Source organism: Lytechinus variegatus, chromosome 4 (genome assembly GCF_018143015.1).
Source record: "Lytechinus variegatus isolate NC3 chromosome 4, Lvar_3.0, whole genome shotgun sequence".
Taxonomy (NCBI): domain Eukaryota; kingdom Metazoa; phylum Echinodermata; class Echinoidea; order Temnopleuroida; family Toxopneustidae; genus Lytechinus; species Lytechinus variegatus.
The window spans coordinates 20,920,598-20,938,614 of record NC_054743.1 but is presented as its reverse complement, the minus strand read 5'-3'; the positions used below and the strand labels follow the sequence as shown (position 1 = coordinate 20,938,614).

At 36.9% G+C, this 18,017-nt stretch overlaps 1 protein-coding gene and 1 pseudogene across 1 annotated transcript; one reads left to right on the top strand and one right to left on the bottom strand.

The window, feature by feature from the left end:
• LOC121412885 lies at positions 1-6,333 on the bottom strand (annotated as a pseudogene).
• Positions 6,334-9,628: 3,295 nt separating this feature from the next.
• On the top strand, positions 9,629-10,405 carry LOC121412884 (dynein light chain Tctex-type 4-like). The gene has a single exon (XM_041605647.1). The coding sequence runs from the start codon at positions 9,629-9,631 to the stop codon at positions 10,403-10,405; it is 777 nt and encodes a 258-aa protein (XP_041461581.1).
• The last annotated feature ends 7,612 nt before the right edge of the window (positions 10,406-18,017 follow it).

Genomic DNA, 18,017 nt, shown 5'->3' with positions numbered 1-18,017 from the left:
ATGAAAACAGTCTTGCATCCATGAACTCCGTATTCTTTGATATGTGTCACGATCCATAAAAAAATGCTTCATGAAATCTTTCGGTTACGTTCTCTATGTGGAGGTAAATGTTTGGTCTGTCATGGTAGCAGCGATTTCACACCGCATTGGTTCTATCCGAGGTGTCCACAAATATCACGACAGTCTTTTAAAGTTGCCGTGGCTGTGGGGTGGGGACTTCCCCAAACAGCGTCCCCGTTACCACATGCCTGTCTGTATGCCTTTCTTAAATTGTGGCCCCATTTGGGTATGCAATGACCCTCATTGAAACAGACGAGGCAGATCCTCACTTGAATGTCTGTTCTCATTTTCGAAGAAGACATGCCTCCGGAGATGCAAGTGTAAGTGCCACATCTTAACAAGTTCAGACTTTGTAAGATGTTGAGTAATTGCGCACATTCTTTTCCGAGATCTCCAATCCAGATCTGTTGCTCGACCATTTTATATTTCGTTTTCATACCGAAATGAAAGAGATGGCAGTCAAGTGCTCTGCACTTGGGTAAAAAATCATATGTCAGGATTAATTCTTGAACGTCATCAATGCAGAAACTCCTCTCACTATTGTAATATCACCATAGAATATTGATTTACATGACCATGCAGAGAGAAAAAAAATCTGTTTATTCGTATCAATTCGAAGCTCATTCCTATCAATTTGAAGCTCAATTTAAAACCTTCGTAAGTAACTGAATTCATTAATCGAAAATACGCCATCCACACATGCCAACCGTTCTCATTTTAGAGTATTTGTAACTCTTTTTTTCTTGCCTTGAATACGCCAATACTTTTTTGTATGATCTGTTACTTCTTTAAAAAGAAATTCCAATCTTGGAATATGTATTACACAGCGCATGACACAAGCGCCTGTCCAACGGTCCCAGACAGGTAAAAATCACTGTCGGGCCAGTATCTTATTGCATGAAAAGAACAAGTAAATTCTTTCCTACGAGCACATGTTTAAAACTGTGAATTATCAAGTTTTCAGGTAGAGTCATTTCACATGTTTTTTCACCGATCTCACCACAACAGGTTGGCGATTGTTACGTTGAGACATTTTTTTTCAAATGCTCTTTTTTGGTCAAAAAATACTTTTTCCCTTTTTAAGAATACTTTTTTTGGGTTTTAGAAGGTTGCCAGGTCTGTTGAAGAGCTGATAACACAGGAGTAAGTCTGATGGGAATGACACTGATGGATGATAGATCAGAAGTCTGGCTTTAAACAGATTGACATTTCATTTATAGAGAAATCTGCACTGTATGAACCATCGACAGCAACACGTAAATAAGTGGCATCTGCATGGCTTGTCAGTGCAATCTTCTAACTCCTGTGTTCCTCTTAAGAGCTTTTGTGTCTAGAATTCTGAACGACTAAAGGTTGCATGGACACTTGCGTCCCTGTTGAACACTTCATTCATTGTTTTGTCTTTGACGATGTTCATTTAGCGCTTATAAGCATACATCAAAGCGAATCTCTATTCTAGTTTTCGGGTGCAGCGCCCAATCTGTTGCCAATATGTGAGAGCATTTTTTGCTCCCCAGTGGACCACCAAATTGATGTCTTCAATATCCACTTCAAGTCCAAGGGCCCAGAGTGGTGACTACCACTCTAGTACAACCCCCTCTTCTACGAAAATTGTTCATGATATCAGATGATCTGTCATGTGAAATATTCCTATGGAACATGTCTAGAATTCGATGCTGTGCTGGATAATGGCATCGTAGAATGGCAACTTCTTATTTCATCTAGTAATACACCTTTTGGCAGATGTTCGTGCTCCTCATGAAAACAGTCTTGCATTCATGAACTCTGTATTCTTTGATATGTGTCACGATCCATAACAAATGCTTCATGAAATCTTTCAGTTACGTTCTCTATGTGAAGGTAAATGTTTGGTCTGTCATGGTAGCAGCAATTTCACATCGCATTGGTTCTATCCGAGGTGTCCACAAATATCACGACAGTCTTTTAAAGTTGCCGTGGCTGTCAATACTGGGGTAGGGACTTCCCCCAAACATCGTCCCCCATACCACATGCCTGTCTGTATGCCTTTCCTAAATTGGGGCCCCATTTGGGTATGCAATGACCCTCATTGAAACAGACAAGGCAGATCCTCTCTTGAATGTCTGTTCTCATTTTCTTCTGAAAATGCAGAAGAAGACATGCCTCCGGAGATGCGAGTATAAGTGCCACATCTTAGCAAGTTCAGACTTTGTAAGATGTTGAGTAATTGCGCACATTCTATTCTGAGATCTCCAATCCAGATCTAATGCTCGGCCATTTTATATTTCGTTTTCATTTTGAAATGAAAAAGTTGGCAGTCAAGCGCTCTGCACTTGGGTAAAAATTCATATCACATGTCAGGATTAATTCTTGAACATCATCAATGCAGAAACTCTTCTCATAATTGTAATATCACCATAGAATATTGGTTTACATGACAATGCAGAGAAAACAAAATTCTGTTTATTCCTATCACTATGAAGCTCGTTTTAAAACCTTCGTAAATAACTAAATTCATTAATCGAAAATACGTCATGCACACATGCCAACCGTTTCCATATTAGAGTATTTGTTCCTCTTTTTTTTTGCTTCAAAATGAATATACGCCAATATTTTTTGTATGATCTGTTACTTTTTTTTAAAATTCACAGCGCGTGACACCAGCGCCTGTTCGACGGTCCCGGACAGGTAAAGATGACTGTCGGGCCAGTAACTTGTTGAATGAAAAGAACAAGTAAATTCTTGCCTACGAGCACATGTTTAAAAGGGTGAATTATCAAGTTTTCAAGTAGAGTCATTTCACATGTTTTTTCACCGATCTCACTACAACAGGTTGGCGATTGTTACGTTGAGACAATTTTTTTTTAAATGCTCTTTTTTAGTCAAAAAATACTTTTTCCCCTTTTAAGAATACTTTTTTGGTTGTAGAAGGTTGTCAGGTCTGTTGAATAGCTGATAATACAGGAGTAAGTCTGATGGGAATGACACTGATGGATGATTGATCAGAAATCTGGCTTTAAACAGATTGAAATTTATAGAGAAATCTGCACTGTGTGAACCATCGACAGCTACACGTAAATAAGTGGCATCTGCATGGCTTGTCAGTGCAATCTTCTAACTCCTGTGTTCCTCTTAAGAGCTTCCGTGTCTAGAATTCTGAATGACTAAAGGTTGCATGGACACTTGCGTCCCCGTTGAACACTTTATTCATTCTTTTGTCTTTGACGATGTTCATTGAGCGCTTATAAGCATACATCAAAGCGAATCTCTTCTAGTTTTCGGGTGCAGCGCCCAATCTGTTGCCAGTATGTGAGAGCATTTTTTGCTCCCCAGTTGACCACCAAATTGATGTCTTCGATATCCACTCCAAGTCCAAGGGCCCACAATGGTGACTAGTATTACCCCCTCTTTTACGAAAATTGTTCATGATATCAGATGATCTGTCATGTGAAATATTCCTATGGAACATGTCTAGAATTCGATGCTGTGCTGGATAATGGCATCGTAGATCGGCAACTTCTTATTTCATCTAGTAATACACCTTTTGGCAGATGTTCGTGCTCCTCATGAAAACAGTCTTGCATCCAACTCCGTATTCTTTGATATGTGTCACGATCCATAAAAAAATGCTTCATGAAATCTTTCAGTTACGTTCTCTATGTGAAGGTAAATGTTTGGTCTGTCATGGTAGCAGCGATTTCACATCGCGTTGGTTCTATCCGAGGTGTCCACAAATATCACGAGTCTTTTAGAGTTGCTGTTGCTGTCAATACTGGGGTAGGGACTTCCCCCAAACAGCGTCCCCACGCCCCAAGCCTGTCTATATGCTAGTCTGAAATTGCGGCCTTATTTGGGTATGCAGTGACCCTCATTGAAACAGACGAGGCAGATCCTCTCTTGAATGTCTGTTCTCATTTTCGTCTGAAAATGCGGAAGAAGACATCCCTCTGGAGATGCGAGTATAAGTGCCACATCTTTACAAGTTCAGACTTTGTAAGATTTTGAGTAATTGCGCACATTCTATTCTGAGATCTCCAATCCAGATCTGTTGCTCGGCCATTTTATATTTCGTTTTCATACTGAAATGAAAGAGATGGCAGTCAAGTGCTCTGCACTTGAAATTCATATCACATGTCAGGATTAATTCTTGAACGTCATCAATGCAGAAACTCTTCTCATAATTGTAATATCACCATAGAATATTGATTTATATGACCATGCAGAGAAAAAAAATCTGTTTATTCGCCAATTCGAAGCTCATTCCTATCAACTTTAAGCTCAAATTAAATCCTTCGTAAGTAACTGAATTCATTAATCTAAAATACGCCATCCACAAATGCCAACCGTTCCCATTTTAGAGTATTTGTAACTCTTTTTTTTGTTGCTTTGAATACGCCAATACTTTTTTGTATGATCTGTTTTTTTTTTAATTCACAGCGCGTGACACTAGCGCCTGTCCGACGGTCCCGGACAGGTAAAGATCACTGTCGGGCCAGTATCTTGTTGCATGAAAAGAACAAGTAAATTCTTGCCTACGAGCACATGTTGAAAAATGTAAATTATCACGTTTTAAGGTAGAGTCATTTCGCATGTTTTTTCACCAATCTCACAACAGGTTGGCGATTGTTACGTTGAGACAATTTTTTTTTAATTCTGTTTTTTGGTCAAAAAATAATTTTTCCCCTTTATAAGAATACTTTTTTTTGTTGAATAGCTGATAATACAGGAGTAAGTCTGATGGGAATGACACTGATGGATGATTGATCAGAAATCTGGCTTTAAACAGATTGAAATTTATCAAATCTGCACTGTATGAATCATCGACAGCAACACGTAAATAAGTGGCATCTGCATGGCTTGTCAGTGCAATCTTCTAACTCCTGTGTTCCTCTTAAGAGCTTCCGTGTCTAGAATTCTGAATGACTAAAGGTTGCATGGACACTTGCGTCCCCGTTGAACACTTTATTCATTCTTTTGTCTTTGACGATGTTCATTGAGCGCTTATAAGCATACATCAAAGCGAATCTCTTCTAGTTTTCGGGTGCAGCGCCCAATCTGTTGCCAGTATGTGAGAGCATTTTTTGCTCCCCAGTGGACCACCAAATTGATGTCTTCGATATCCTCTCCAAGTCCAAGGGCCCACAATGGTGACTAGTACAACCCCCTCTTTTACAAAAATTGTTCATGATATCAGATGATCTGTCATGTGAAATATTCCTATGGAACATGTCTAGAATTCGATGCTGTGCTGGATAATGGCATCGTAGATCGGCAACTTCTTATTTCATCTAGTAATACACCTTTTGGCAGATGTTCGTGCTCCTCATGAAAACAGTCTTGCATCCATGAACTCCGTATTCTTTGATATGTGTCACGATCCATAAAAAAATGCTTCATGAAATCTTTCAGTTACGTTCTCTATGTGAAGGTAAATGTTTGGTCTGTCATGGTAGCAGCGATTTCACATCGCGTTGGTTCTATCCGAGGTGTCCACAAATATCACGAGCCTTTTAGAGTTGCTGTTGCTGTCAATACTGGGGTAGGGACTTCCCCCAAACAGCGTCACCACGCCCCAAGCCTGTCTATATGCTAGTCTGAAATTGCGGCCTTATTTGGGTATGCAGTGACCCTCATTGAAACAGACGAGGCAGATCCTCTCTTGAATGTCTGTTCTCATTTTCGTCTGAAAATGCGGAAGAAGACATCCCTCTGGAGATGCGAGTATAAGTGCCACATCTTTACAAGTTCAGACTTGGTAAGATTTTGAGTAATTGCGCACATATCTATTCTGAGATCTTCAATCCAGATCTGTTGCTCGGCCATTTGTATTTCGTTTTCATACCGAAATGAAAGAGAGCGCAATCGTGTGCTCTGCACTAGGGTTAAAAATCATATCATGTCAGGATTAATTCTTGAACGTCATCAATGCAGAAACCCTTCTCACAATTGTAATATCACCATAAAATATTGGTTTACGTGACCATGTAGAAAAAAAAAAATCAGTTTATTCCTATCAATTTGAAGCTCAATTTAAAACCTTCGTAAGTAACTGAATTCATTAATCGGAAATACGCCATCCACACATGCCAAAGGTTCCCTTTTTTTAGTATTTGTTCCCTTTTTTGCTATGAATACGCCAATACGTTTTTGTATGATCTGTTACTTTTTTTAATATTTCCAGTCTTGGAGTATGTATAATACACAGCTCGTGACATTAGCGCCTGTCCGACGGTCCCAGACCGGTAAAAAACATTGTCGGTCCAGTTACTTGTTGCATGAAAAGAACAAGTAAATTCTTGCCTACGAGCACATGTTTAAAAGGGTGAATTATCAAGTTTTCAAGTACAGTCATTTGACTCATTTCACATGTTTTTCACCGATCTCACTACGAAACAACCTGGCGATCGATACGTTGAGACAATTTTTAAAAATACTCTTTTTGTCAAAAAATACTTTTTTTCCTTCTAAGAACACTTTTTTGTTGTAGGTTGGCAGGTCTGCATCAGTTATATAACATTCAAACTTTGATAAACTGTCTATCATTTTAGTGGATGTTCTGTGAATTCATTTCATTCAATGGCTGTGACTATACAGCTGGAATTGATGTTTGAAGTGTCTGAAGTTTGGATATTTGTTATCAGGTTTTGTGATGGTACACCTATTACTAATAAATGTAACTATTTTTTGTTGCTTTCATTAAGAGTTGTACATGAATGAATCAAGGACCATATAACCGGATATGATCAATGTTTCTGTCTATTTTAACCCAGTTTTTTAAGAATGTAAACTATGCACAAACTTTGCAATCAATTTGAAACATTTCATTGTATTTCTTTGTGTTATTGAACCAAGATGGATACTGTAACCTTCTATTGTTGAATATCTATTAATCATTGTATTTGTAATGTTCATTGAAAGGTTCTCAATCAAACTTCCATATTGCATTTTTTGTGGATGTTCACTTTCTTAAAATGTCATTAAATTTTTTAAACAATGGATTATATTCTGCATTTCTGTGTTTGTTTATTCTATTTCCCTTATAATAGTAGGGTATATGCGATGGACTGTTTATTTTATATTTTATTTGTGACAGGTATAATGTGTTTATAAGAGTTCAAACTTTGAAACAGGCATGATTGTATCACGAAAATGCAGAGAAGGAGAGAGGGAGAGAGAGAGGGGGGGGAGGAAGGGGGGATATTTTTTGTGCAGGGGAGATTGGAGGGGCAGCTACCGAGGAAGAATGGCAGTAATCATTATCAACTGATAATGTAGTAGATGGTTCATATTGGGATTTTTAGAATTATATACTACACCATTACATGAGGACCCCCTCCCAAACAATCATTGATCATGATGAGGGTAATGAGAGTCAAATGTGACCAGTGAACAGTATATTGGTGACATTATGATCAACCCTTTCCATTCAATTGCTTCTTTGTAAGTTTAAGCAATTGGTATGTACAATCGGACATCCTTTATTCTTATCTGTGTTTATTCCTGTCTTTTTTTCTTTGTTCTGTTTAAATCGTTTTCCTTTCATTTGTCTGACTTTATTCCTTTCCATCTTCTTTACCCCCTCTTTATCCTTCCTCTTTCTGTGCATTTTTTTCTTGTTTTATTTATATATTTAAAATTTCAAAACAAATCTTTATTTCTTACTTCATCTTGTTCTTTATTTCTTTTTTTTTCCATCATTTGGTAACTACTTATTCTTATCTTTTGTTTTCCCCCTTTTTATGAGTCTCAATTACCCAGTTTCCTCATATTCTCCTTTCCATTCTCGCCCCTTCCTTTTCACCCGCCATCCTTTATTCCATTTCTCCCTCCCTTTCCCAGTTTCCTCCATATTCCCTCCCTTCCCTCTGTCTTTCCCCTTTTATCTTCTTATCTCATCCTCTATCCTGACCTCTCTCATTCTCCGATCAAAGAGCCATCGATTTCTAGTGTTCTCGGGAATTATCACTAGGGCTCCAGTGCGCCAGCCCGTGAGGTATCTAAGAAACGACTCGCAATCGTCGATGCAATATTCATCTACCAAAATAATTGATCAGGTTATATAGCATGTTAAATTGTAATAGAGAGGGGAGGTTTCACGAACTTGATAATTAATTCACGTATGCTTTTAATTATTGGGTTTGGGAGGTGAATTTGATGGTATCAATTAAAGTTGGATTGAAAAGAAACTGCAGGCCTGAAGATACATACAGGGAAAAAGACACAGAGATGAGTTCATAAAAGATAGGATCTTCTGAGCTAAATTCAATTGTACAGGGTTGGTGAAGAGGGTCTGTACATAAGGACGTAAAATACTCTTCGACTTAACGCCCATCTCATTATCTCGTCTTCGTAAATCTACTTCATTTCCGAATCCTTATCCATCTCTTTATGCCACCTGTTTGTATAGCTATGTCAAAAACAAAACCCGGAGTGAGATAATCTACCTCATGATCCATCATGATCAGTAGGTGATCTGAAACTTTATACGGTCATACAAATTGTAGTAAAAAGTACACCTTCTTCTTAGCATTGTGGTTACTAGGGGTTACTATGGTTACATGAATTATTAGAGAGATTTGTCTTAGTAGGAGTATGATTGATTGATTGATTGAGAGATTGGTAGATTGATTAATTGATTGATTGATTGATGATTGATTGACTGGCTGACTGACTGATTGATTGATTGTGTAGGAAATGGTGTCACGGGGCTGATGGAGAGAGATGAGAGAATGAGAGGCGGGGAGAAAAGGAGAGACGTGATGAGAAGGATGGCGTTACGTTGCTATGGTGAGGGGCTGGTTTAGCAGATGCATGTATGGAGGCGGGAAATTAGATGCATCAATTATTTAGCTTGTCGGAGCCGAGGCAAAGTCGGCTTTGTACAAACTGTCAGCCGCGCGCCCACGAGTTTGAGCGAGCGAAAAATCTTCAGCAGTTAGCAGGATTCATCTGTAATCATCCCCATTCATCCCAGATTCGCTTTCTTTTGTTGTGTGTTTTTAACATGGGTAAACCAGGGAGTTTGCAGAAAGGATTTTCCATTTCAAAGAGCGTAATACAGAATAGACTGCGATTGGCAGATAAGTACCACCTTAAAAACTACTGTATTTGACTTTTACTTGTATTCTTTTGTTTACGTCTGCGCAGTTATACGCGATGATTGCAAACTGTAAGTTGTTTTGAAGTTGCTTCATGAGACAGATATATTATACGGGATGGTGGTTTAAGCTAGGGACACGTTGTTAAAAATTTGATATAAGTTCTCCCGAGAAACATTTTGATTTCCCCAAGTTTTGATAGAGATATGCGACAGACATGTGAGGGGGAATTCATTAGCAATCAACTCTACTGATGTCCAAGATCCGTTACCAAAAGGACATCCAGCAGCAGGAGAGAGCTCTATGTACCAACTTTTCCGGGAATGTGATAGACCAATTTTGTCAGCATTTCCTCTGCACGTCTGTGTTATGTTTTGATCGGGTTAATAATATACATTCGGATGACTTATGCAGTTATTTTGTGAAACGAAATCATAAACAGGACAAAAAAGAACCCACTCTGCTTTTGGAACGTCCGTTTTGGTTTGATGATGGCAGCTGCCCTGAAGCAAGTAAAGGCCAACCCTTCCACAGTGGCATCTGACAAGACGGAGAGTATCTCTGGAGCTTCGGGAGGCGACGGACCTTCCGTCAAGGTTGGTGGGAGTGACGGTGGAAGAGTTGGTGGTGATGGGAGCGACAATGGATCAGTTATAGGAAGCAGTCCTCACAGTGACTCCAGTAAACCAAGCAACGGTGGGAAGCCGGTAAGAAAGCTCTCGCAGTGGAGCCTCCTCAAGAAGAAGCTGAATATTCGCAATGGCGTCGCGGTCAGCGGAAGTGTAGGTGGTGGCAGCGGTGGGATCAAAGGAACACTGTCCCTTGGAAACCCACTCCTCATCCGCACTGCCTCCAAGAAGTCAATCCTAACCAGCACAAGCAACAACTACAACTCTGCAGAGTCCGTACGACTCGAGAACACCTACCAGTTGGGACCCGACAGACAGCACACCTTTCGTCCGTTGCGCGTCCAGCATGAAGTCGAGCTACTCTTGGACCAGATCTTGGAGAAGGAGAGGTACGACCCCTCTAGGAGTGGCTTTCTGACAGTCCGTATTGCAGAAGCTGTCAAGGATAGGGTTAAGACTCTAGGGTTCGTGAGGCACAAGTTGGTCGTCCAGACCATGCTCAGTTCGGCAGGAGGACAGAGTTTTGAGATTGCCAGCCGATGTCTCTGGAATGCCGACACCGATAATTACACGACGGCAGTTTATCAGAACCCCACCCTCTTTGCAATAGTGTCAGTGTATGGATTGTACTACGAGTGATGTTACTGACATAATACATTTCATATGTCTTTTGGGTAAAGTGACGCTGGGTGCATGATGCATTAGTTGGAATAAACTGTAACATAAACCACATCTTTCGATTGAATTAGATCGTTGTGTTATATTGATGCCTTCTTTTTAATGTCTTGGTATATTTTCTTACGAATGAATTATAGACATGTGCAAAAATTGTTATTGATAAAATAGGACGGACTTGAAGAGGAAGCTTGGTATTTTTCTTATTGTAAGTTAAATGATAAATTTCATTTCCACATGTTTCTATGAAAGTATATACTTTCCCTTTGCGAGATTTAAACCAAGCATATAAAAATATGGTAATAACTGTTAACACGTCGTGCTATTTTTTGTTGTTGCACCATGGACCTAATAGTTGTATAATTTATTATATATATAAATATATGTATGTATATATATATATATATACACACATATATATATATACTCTTTACTGACATAACATACCATGAATTTTCACTCTTTTTGAACGGGTAGCGTTGAAGTTGAAATTGAATAAGGAAGAAATGTCACGTAATAAACTGATTTGAAAGTCACAAAAATAAAGAAAGGTAAGAAAGAAATTAAAGTAATAATGAAAAATTGTGAAAGTTGCAATTGTGACAGTCTGTGATAATCAAGAAATAAGAGCATCATCAAGCAATATGTAAATCTCAAGTTGGCAATTTATTGCACATAACCCACTCTTTAAAAAAAAAGTTACTTAGTCATCTTTTGTTCAAATTTTCGATATTCTTCTATTTTCAATATGCTGTATGTCTCTCTTTCGAGAAAAAAAATCTTGATATTTTCGTCCGATTTCCAGTTATGGTTGTGTCGATGAAAAATGACGGATTTTTTCCAATAAAGTGCATTTGACACTTGCCATGTGATTAATCTTGTTCATAGGCCCAATATGGTTTGTGTAAGTAGTTTCTAAGGTTGCTATGGAATTATTATTCGGTTCATCAATCGCATTGTCTGTATGATCAATATATCTATATAAATATTATAGGCCTACCGAGGCATATCTGCTGTCACCATATCCACAATATCACGTCTGAATATCCTGGCACTTTTTATTAATGTAATGATATGAATACTTACAATTTGTTTGATGAATTTTATACGATTTATGATAATGGTAACAAATAAAATGAAATGAAAGCTGAAGAAGTTTACCAGTAGATTTTTTTTCTTAAATATGATATTTAATATTTGCCAGTAACGATTAACATTATAGTAATTAAAAAATGACTCATTCGTCAATAATTTGCTTAAATATTTTGATTAAAAAACATTTACTTAGTGTCTACGTGTTAATAAACATCTTTCACGCAAACACGTCAGTATTTTCATTATGTTAATGTGATTACGTCACCAAATGAGAATGGGCAGCCGCTTCTACAGCGCTGCCATTGTCTGTTTTAATAAGATACTATTATCTTCAAGAATTAGATCAAAGCGGTGCTTAATTCAAACATTCCGTTTTTAGTTCCATACATGGGCGGAATTCCCAGGGGAGACGCGTCCCTTTACCAAAATATAGGGGGGGGGGGCAAAATATCAAATGTCCCCCATACTATTTTTGGTCTTTTATGATGGAAAGAAATACATCATTCAAAATCGAAATAAAACATGTATTTTGGACGAGATGACTTTACATTTGGGGTGATAACCCCCCTCCTTTTTTTTTTCTTGTCAAATTTTCCAGCCCCTGGTCCCCCCTTCCTTTGGACAGAGGTTTCCGCCCTTGATTTCATATACAACAAAACTTTCCTCCTCGAGCTTCGAACTTTCATCATTATGTTTAGTGACTAACATTTATGATTACTAAAAGTTCTTCGAGTTGATCGCATTGTTTTGATTGGTAAGAACGTATGCTAGTTATGAATTCCTAACAAGATCCTTAAAATGTCCCTTTTTAACATGCTTGAAGGTCAAGTCCACCCCCTAAAAATGTTGATTTGAATAAGTAGAGAAAAAAAATCAAACTAGCACAATGCTGAAAATTTCATTGAAATCCGATGCAAAATAAGAAAGTCATGACATTTTAAAGTTTTTTTATCTTTCACAAAACAGTAATAATTATGCACAACTCATGCAAATGAGACAGTCTATGATGTCCCTCACTCACTATTTCTTTTGTTTTTTATTGTTTGAATTATACAATATTTAATTTTTACAGATTTGACTATAAGGACCAACTTGACTGAAATATATAGTGTCAAACAATACTAATTCCACATGTTCAGGGAGGAAATCTTTTTTTCACTTGACAATGAGGAGAAAATTAGAATACTCACTATTTCATATAACAAAATACAAAAGAAATAGTGAGTGGATGACATCATCGGTCTCCTCATTTGCATACCAACAAGTATGTGCATATAAACTGTTTTGTGAAATTAAGAGAAATTTAAAAATGTTATAAGTTTCTTATTTTATATGCGATTTTGATGAAATGTTCAGTTTAATGCTTCTTGGATTTTTCTCTTTTTATTCGAATCAAATCTTTGTTGGGGTTGACTTGTCCTTTAAGGTCTGATAATTTTTTTTTTCAGCTCACGCTTCACAATCGCTTTATTTGGTTATTTATTCTGTCATGATTGTAAATTTTGTCGTTTTTTGTGGTTTTGTTCAGTGGGTTTTCAGGTCTGAAAATCAATAAATATCACCTCGCGTTCGCGTTATTTGATTAGTACTTTCTATATTTTTTTCTATGGAAATCGTCAGCGACATCAGTCATAACATTAAATCAATTTCTTTTGATCAATGATTTGAGAACAATAAATATGTAAATTGCATTTTGATTTGTTTATTTGTAAGATATTGGAAAAGCCCAAATTCTCTCTCCAAATGAATATCTTCCCGGGGGGGGGGGGGGGGCACTTCCATTCACGAGTGGAAACCATGCGCGACCATGGGGTCTCGAAAAGCACCTAAACACGTAATTTCCATATTCTGAAAATGCACCCATTAACAAGTGTTGGCTTGTGAAACCCTACCCTTAACAAGTATTGGAAACAAAACGATACTCTTGGCAAATATTCCCTGAAATGAACCCCTAAACAAGTACTGGAATGTTTTATTGTTACGAGTCCTTCGGTCGTCGGCTTTACAGTACATGTAGTTTGGTTTAGTACAATTCCACCTTCTACACCTCGCGCAAATCGGACTCTAAAAACAAAGTGTTGGGGCAAATAGGACATCCTTTATAAAACATTTTAATTTTGTTTCATCATCCCGGAAATTCGACCCTAAACACGTATTTTTCCTAGCGAAATAGATACCCTTTTTTCATTATTTTGTTTTTGATACCCTTATCAAGTTACGTACGTAACGTGCCTTATCGTGAAAAAGACATCCTTTTTACGTGTTTTTGGGGTCGCGCATTAAACATGGTATCCACTCGTCAATGTAAGTGGCCCCCGGGATATCTTCGCAAACAGTCACATCATTTTGGTTTTTATAAGTATTTGCAGCTAATGAAAAGGTGGCGGCATTGAATCACTCATATGAATATTTTGTTGTTATATAAAATGTGACAAGTGCTTTCTTGATAAAATTTGATACAATAAATGAATAGTTCAACTCAACACCCCCGCACCACCACTCAGTTCGTTGCCCCACGCTAAACCCGACATCGATCACAAACCAGCTGATTTTAGTGTCATCATAGTGTCAATCTCTTTTATTTCAATATTCTTTGTCAAATAAGTCTATTCTGAAGAGCATTTCCGTTCACAAGTTCAGTTTGTGCAGTGTGAATTTATTTTGGGGTCTGATGTTTGTAAGTGTATACATTTGCTTGATGAGAGGTGTTTTAAATGGAAGAGATGAGGAAGCCCAGAGCGAAGGGCGGCAGGTCCGCAGCAGGTGTTTTGTGCCCCTACATCGATCGGTTTCCATTTTTCTCTCTTTTATTTTTAACAGAGGTGTGTAGAAATACATGTATGCTGTCACATCCTGAGCAGCGTAGACGAAAGACGTAGAGATCCTGGTCCCGATTCATTAAAAATTCACTGATAAAACCTTTCTTTCAATCTATGGTTAACATTGTCATTAATGGTAATTACATGATGCACCGCTCAACAACCAATCAAAATAAATGTTCTTCAAATGGCAAAGGGTCACGAACCAAAAATTAGATGAAAAGAAGAAATGGGGAGGGGGCTTGGTGCATATAACTTTAGTCATTTTTATTCATTTATTTTTTTACTATTCTGAATTCGCTTTTGCTGAGAATAATTATTCGACAGATATTAAGTTGATTTTATAATTGTAGCTATGTCGAGAAACGTTTAACTTTGGATAACATTGCGTATTATTGATTGGTATTTTCGGGTTCACTTTATTTACCATTTGAATTACTGTCTTTTTGTACTAAACTGTATCTATTTATATCTTCAAAGGGATTGATTCCTTTCACTGTAATTCACTTCCATCAATCAATCGCGGCCCTGACGTCATTGATCGACGTTCTTTCATCAACATAATAAAACGCATCCGCTCTCCCATTGACAGTCATTAGATATCCATCCATCATTTTTTTATCGAACATCTCTTATAAAAGGGCATTACAAACTGATGCGACTCATTAGGGAATCGTTAGGTCTCCGCCATTGTCACCACCATCGTCATCATCATCACTGCAACTGTCACAACATACCTGACAACATTTAGAAATGAAAATCTTGACATGAAATTTCAGAAATTAGGACGTCCTGGTATGTGGCCATTTTGAAAGTTGAAAATCGGGATAAAATCAGTCGACGGGTCTCTCATAACCATCACCATCATCATGACCATCATCATAACCATCATTATCATCAACAGCATCATCATCATGGCCATCGTTATCGTCATCACCATCAAATCATCATCAATCATAACCATCATCATAATCACCAACATAACAATCATCTTCATCTTCATTATCACCACCACCACCAATACCATCATCGTATCATTTTCATCATGCTGGGTGATTTAAAGTTTGGTGCTCATTTTTGTATGTAAAAGAAAGCCCAACAAAAGAAAGATGCACTCGGAATGACCCAATCTTGATGAAAGAGCAATATTAGTCAATTGCTTAAAGGACAAGTCCACCCCAACAAAAACTTGATTTGAATAAAAAGAAAAATTCAACAAGCATAACACTGAAAATTTCATCAAAATCGGATATAAAATAAGGAAGTTATGACATTTTAAAGTTTCGCTTCATTTCACAAAACAGTGATATGAACATCTCGGTCGGTATGCAAATGAGGGAATTGATGACATCACTCACTCACTATTTCTTTTGTATTTTATTATATGAAATATTTTGATTTTCTTGTCATTGTCATGTGAAATGCAGTTTCATTCCTCCCTGAACACGTGGAATTCCATTATTTTAACATTTTGTGCTTCAGGCAAGGAGGTCCAAATCATCAAATTCGTAAAAAATGAAATATTGTATACTTCAAACCATTAAAAAACGAAAGAAATAGAGAGTGACGTCATCGACTCTCATTTGGATGTAACTGGGTCGTTCATATGACTCTTTTGTTAAAAATAAGAGAAACTTTGAAATGTCATAACTTTCTCATTTTGCATCCGATTTTGATGAAATTTTCAGCACTGTCCTGTGCTTGTCTGATTTTTCTCTATTGATTCAAATCAACATTCTTCTGAGGTGGACTTGACCTTTAACCAACCACTCCTCACTAAATAAATCAATCATTCAACCAGTCAATAAATCGACCAAGCAATCTAATGGACCAACCAATGAATCAAATAATCACTCACATTGCATGTCAAACGAACTGATCAATCAACTACACTATTAAAATCCCATAAACCATTAGAGGGGAAGTTGACCTTGACGAGAAGTTAGTTATAATTAGAGCATGAAAACTGTACAGAATTACAGCAAAATCATCAAACCTTTACCAATACTTTTTTCCTGTATTTTTATGCTTTTGTTAAAACTAACCATTCGAGGGGAAGTTGACCTTGACGAGAAGTTAGTTATAATTAGAGCAAGAAAATTGTACAGAATTACAGAAAAATCATCAAACCTTTACCAATACCTTTTTTCTGTATTTTTATGCTTTTGTTGAAACTTAAAAACAAGGTTTACTTATCTTGGAACAAATTATTGTAAAACTTCCAAGAAATCAACAAATGTACTAAATATACATTGATCATTCACATGTACTTGGTTCTGAGGCACTAGTCATTATTTTTGCAACCATCATGACCAATAAATTTAGTATGCAAGGGACTAGGAAATTATTAATAACATTTGACAAGTCCATGAGCACATCTATTTTGTTAGAACGCATCTTGGTCACCTTATTACAAAGACTACTGCTTGGCTCTGAGAACCAATTATTTGTGATTCTATCATTTTCACAACATAGTGGGGAGGTAATGGGGAAGAGCCAGTAACATAGAGATCAAACGATTTAGGAGTTGTTTTTAAAGGGATGCTCCGGGCTGAAGATATTTATATCTCAATAAATAGAGTAAAATTCACAGAGCAAAATGCTGAAAATTTCATCAAAATCGGATAACTATTGACGCCTTTGTTGAATTTTAAGGATTTATATCTTTCAGAGGAAATAGTTCTAGGCACATCTTCATGAATATTCATCAGGTGGGCTGATGAATGTCATATCCCCGCTTGTTCTTTCGTATTTCATTATATGAAATTAGGTTTATTCAATTTTTTTTCTACCAAGTACTTAAAAATTGGATTGATAACTGATTTAAGTGCATAGTTATTTCTTGCTGCAACTATTTCATAATAATGAAGATACATCATTTTTACACATTTATGAAAAAATGAAATTATGATTTCATGTAATAACATGAAAAAGGAAAGTGGGGATGTGACATCATTGGCCCACCGAATGATTAAAAGACATGCCTAGAACTGTTTCGCCAGAATAATGCAAATCTTTAACATTCAATAACTTTGTTATCTGGTTTTTGATGAAATTTTCAACATTTTGCTTTGTGAATTTTACTCTATTTAGATATATTTTCAGCCCGCAGTATCTCTTTAATCATCCTTCATCAAACAAATGGACATCCTTCACTTTTTCTCTTGTATATCTCTCAAAATGAAATAATACACATTCAGTACTTCTGTGCATTTCCACTTGTTTGTATTTTGATCAACAAATACAAGTCACATCATCACAACATTGGCTTATTCTCTTCCTATTTATTCTCACAAAAGTGAATCAAATTTCTGATGAAATTTTTATCACCATGGAATAATCATTCACAGATCATGATGGACATTTTGTTTTAATAGGTTACACCAACAATAACAAATGTGTAAATGTTATTATATTGCAAAATATATCTGTTTACTATGGCTAAACCACAAAGGTTTCATGAGTCAACAGATTTCATCAAACAATTTGGAAATAATTGTTGTGAACAATACAAACCAAATTAAAAATGCAGCATACTCTGTACTAATTCATAAGCAGTTGGCAAAGCTGGAATCATGTAAGGTTTTTCTGATGAAAGAAAAGAAAGTGTCACTTACAGGATTGTAAGCGACATTCCTAGGGATATTTCAAAATAGTCTTGT

Bases quoted from the DNA above. Each gene is read 5' to 3' on its own strand.
- LOC121412884 (XM_041605647.1), top strand. From the start codon at position 9,629: ATGGCAGCTGCCCTGAAGCAAGTAAAGGCCAACCCTTCCACAGTGGCA.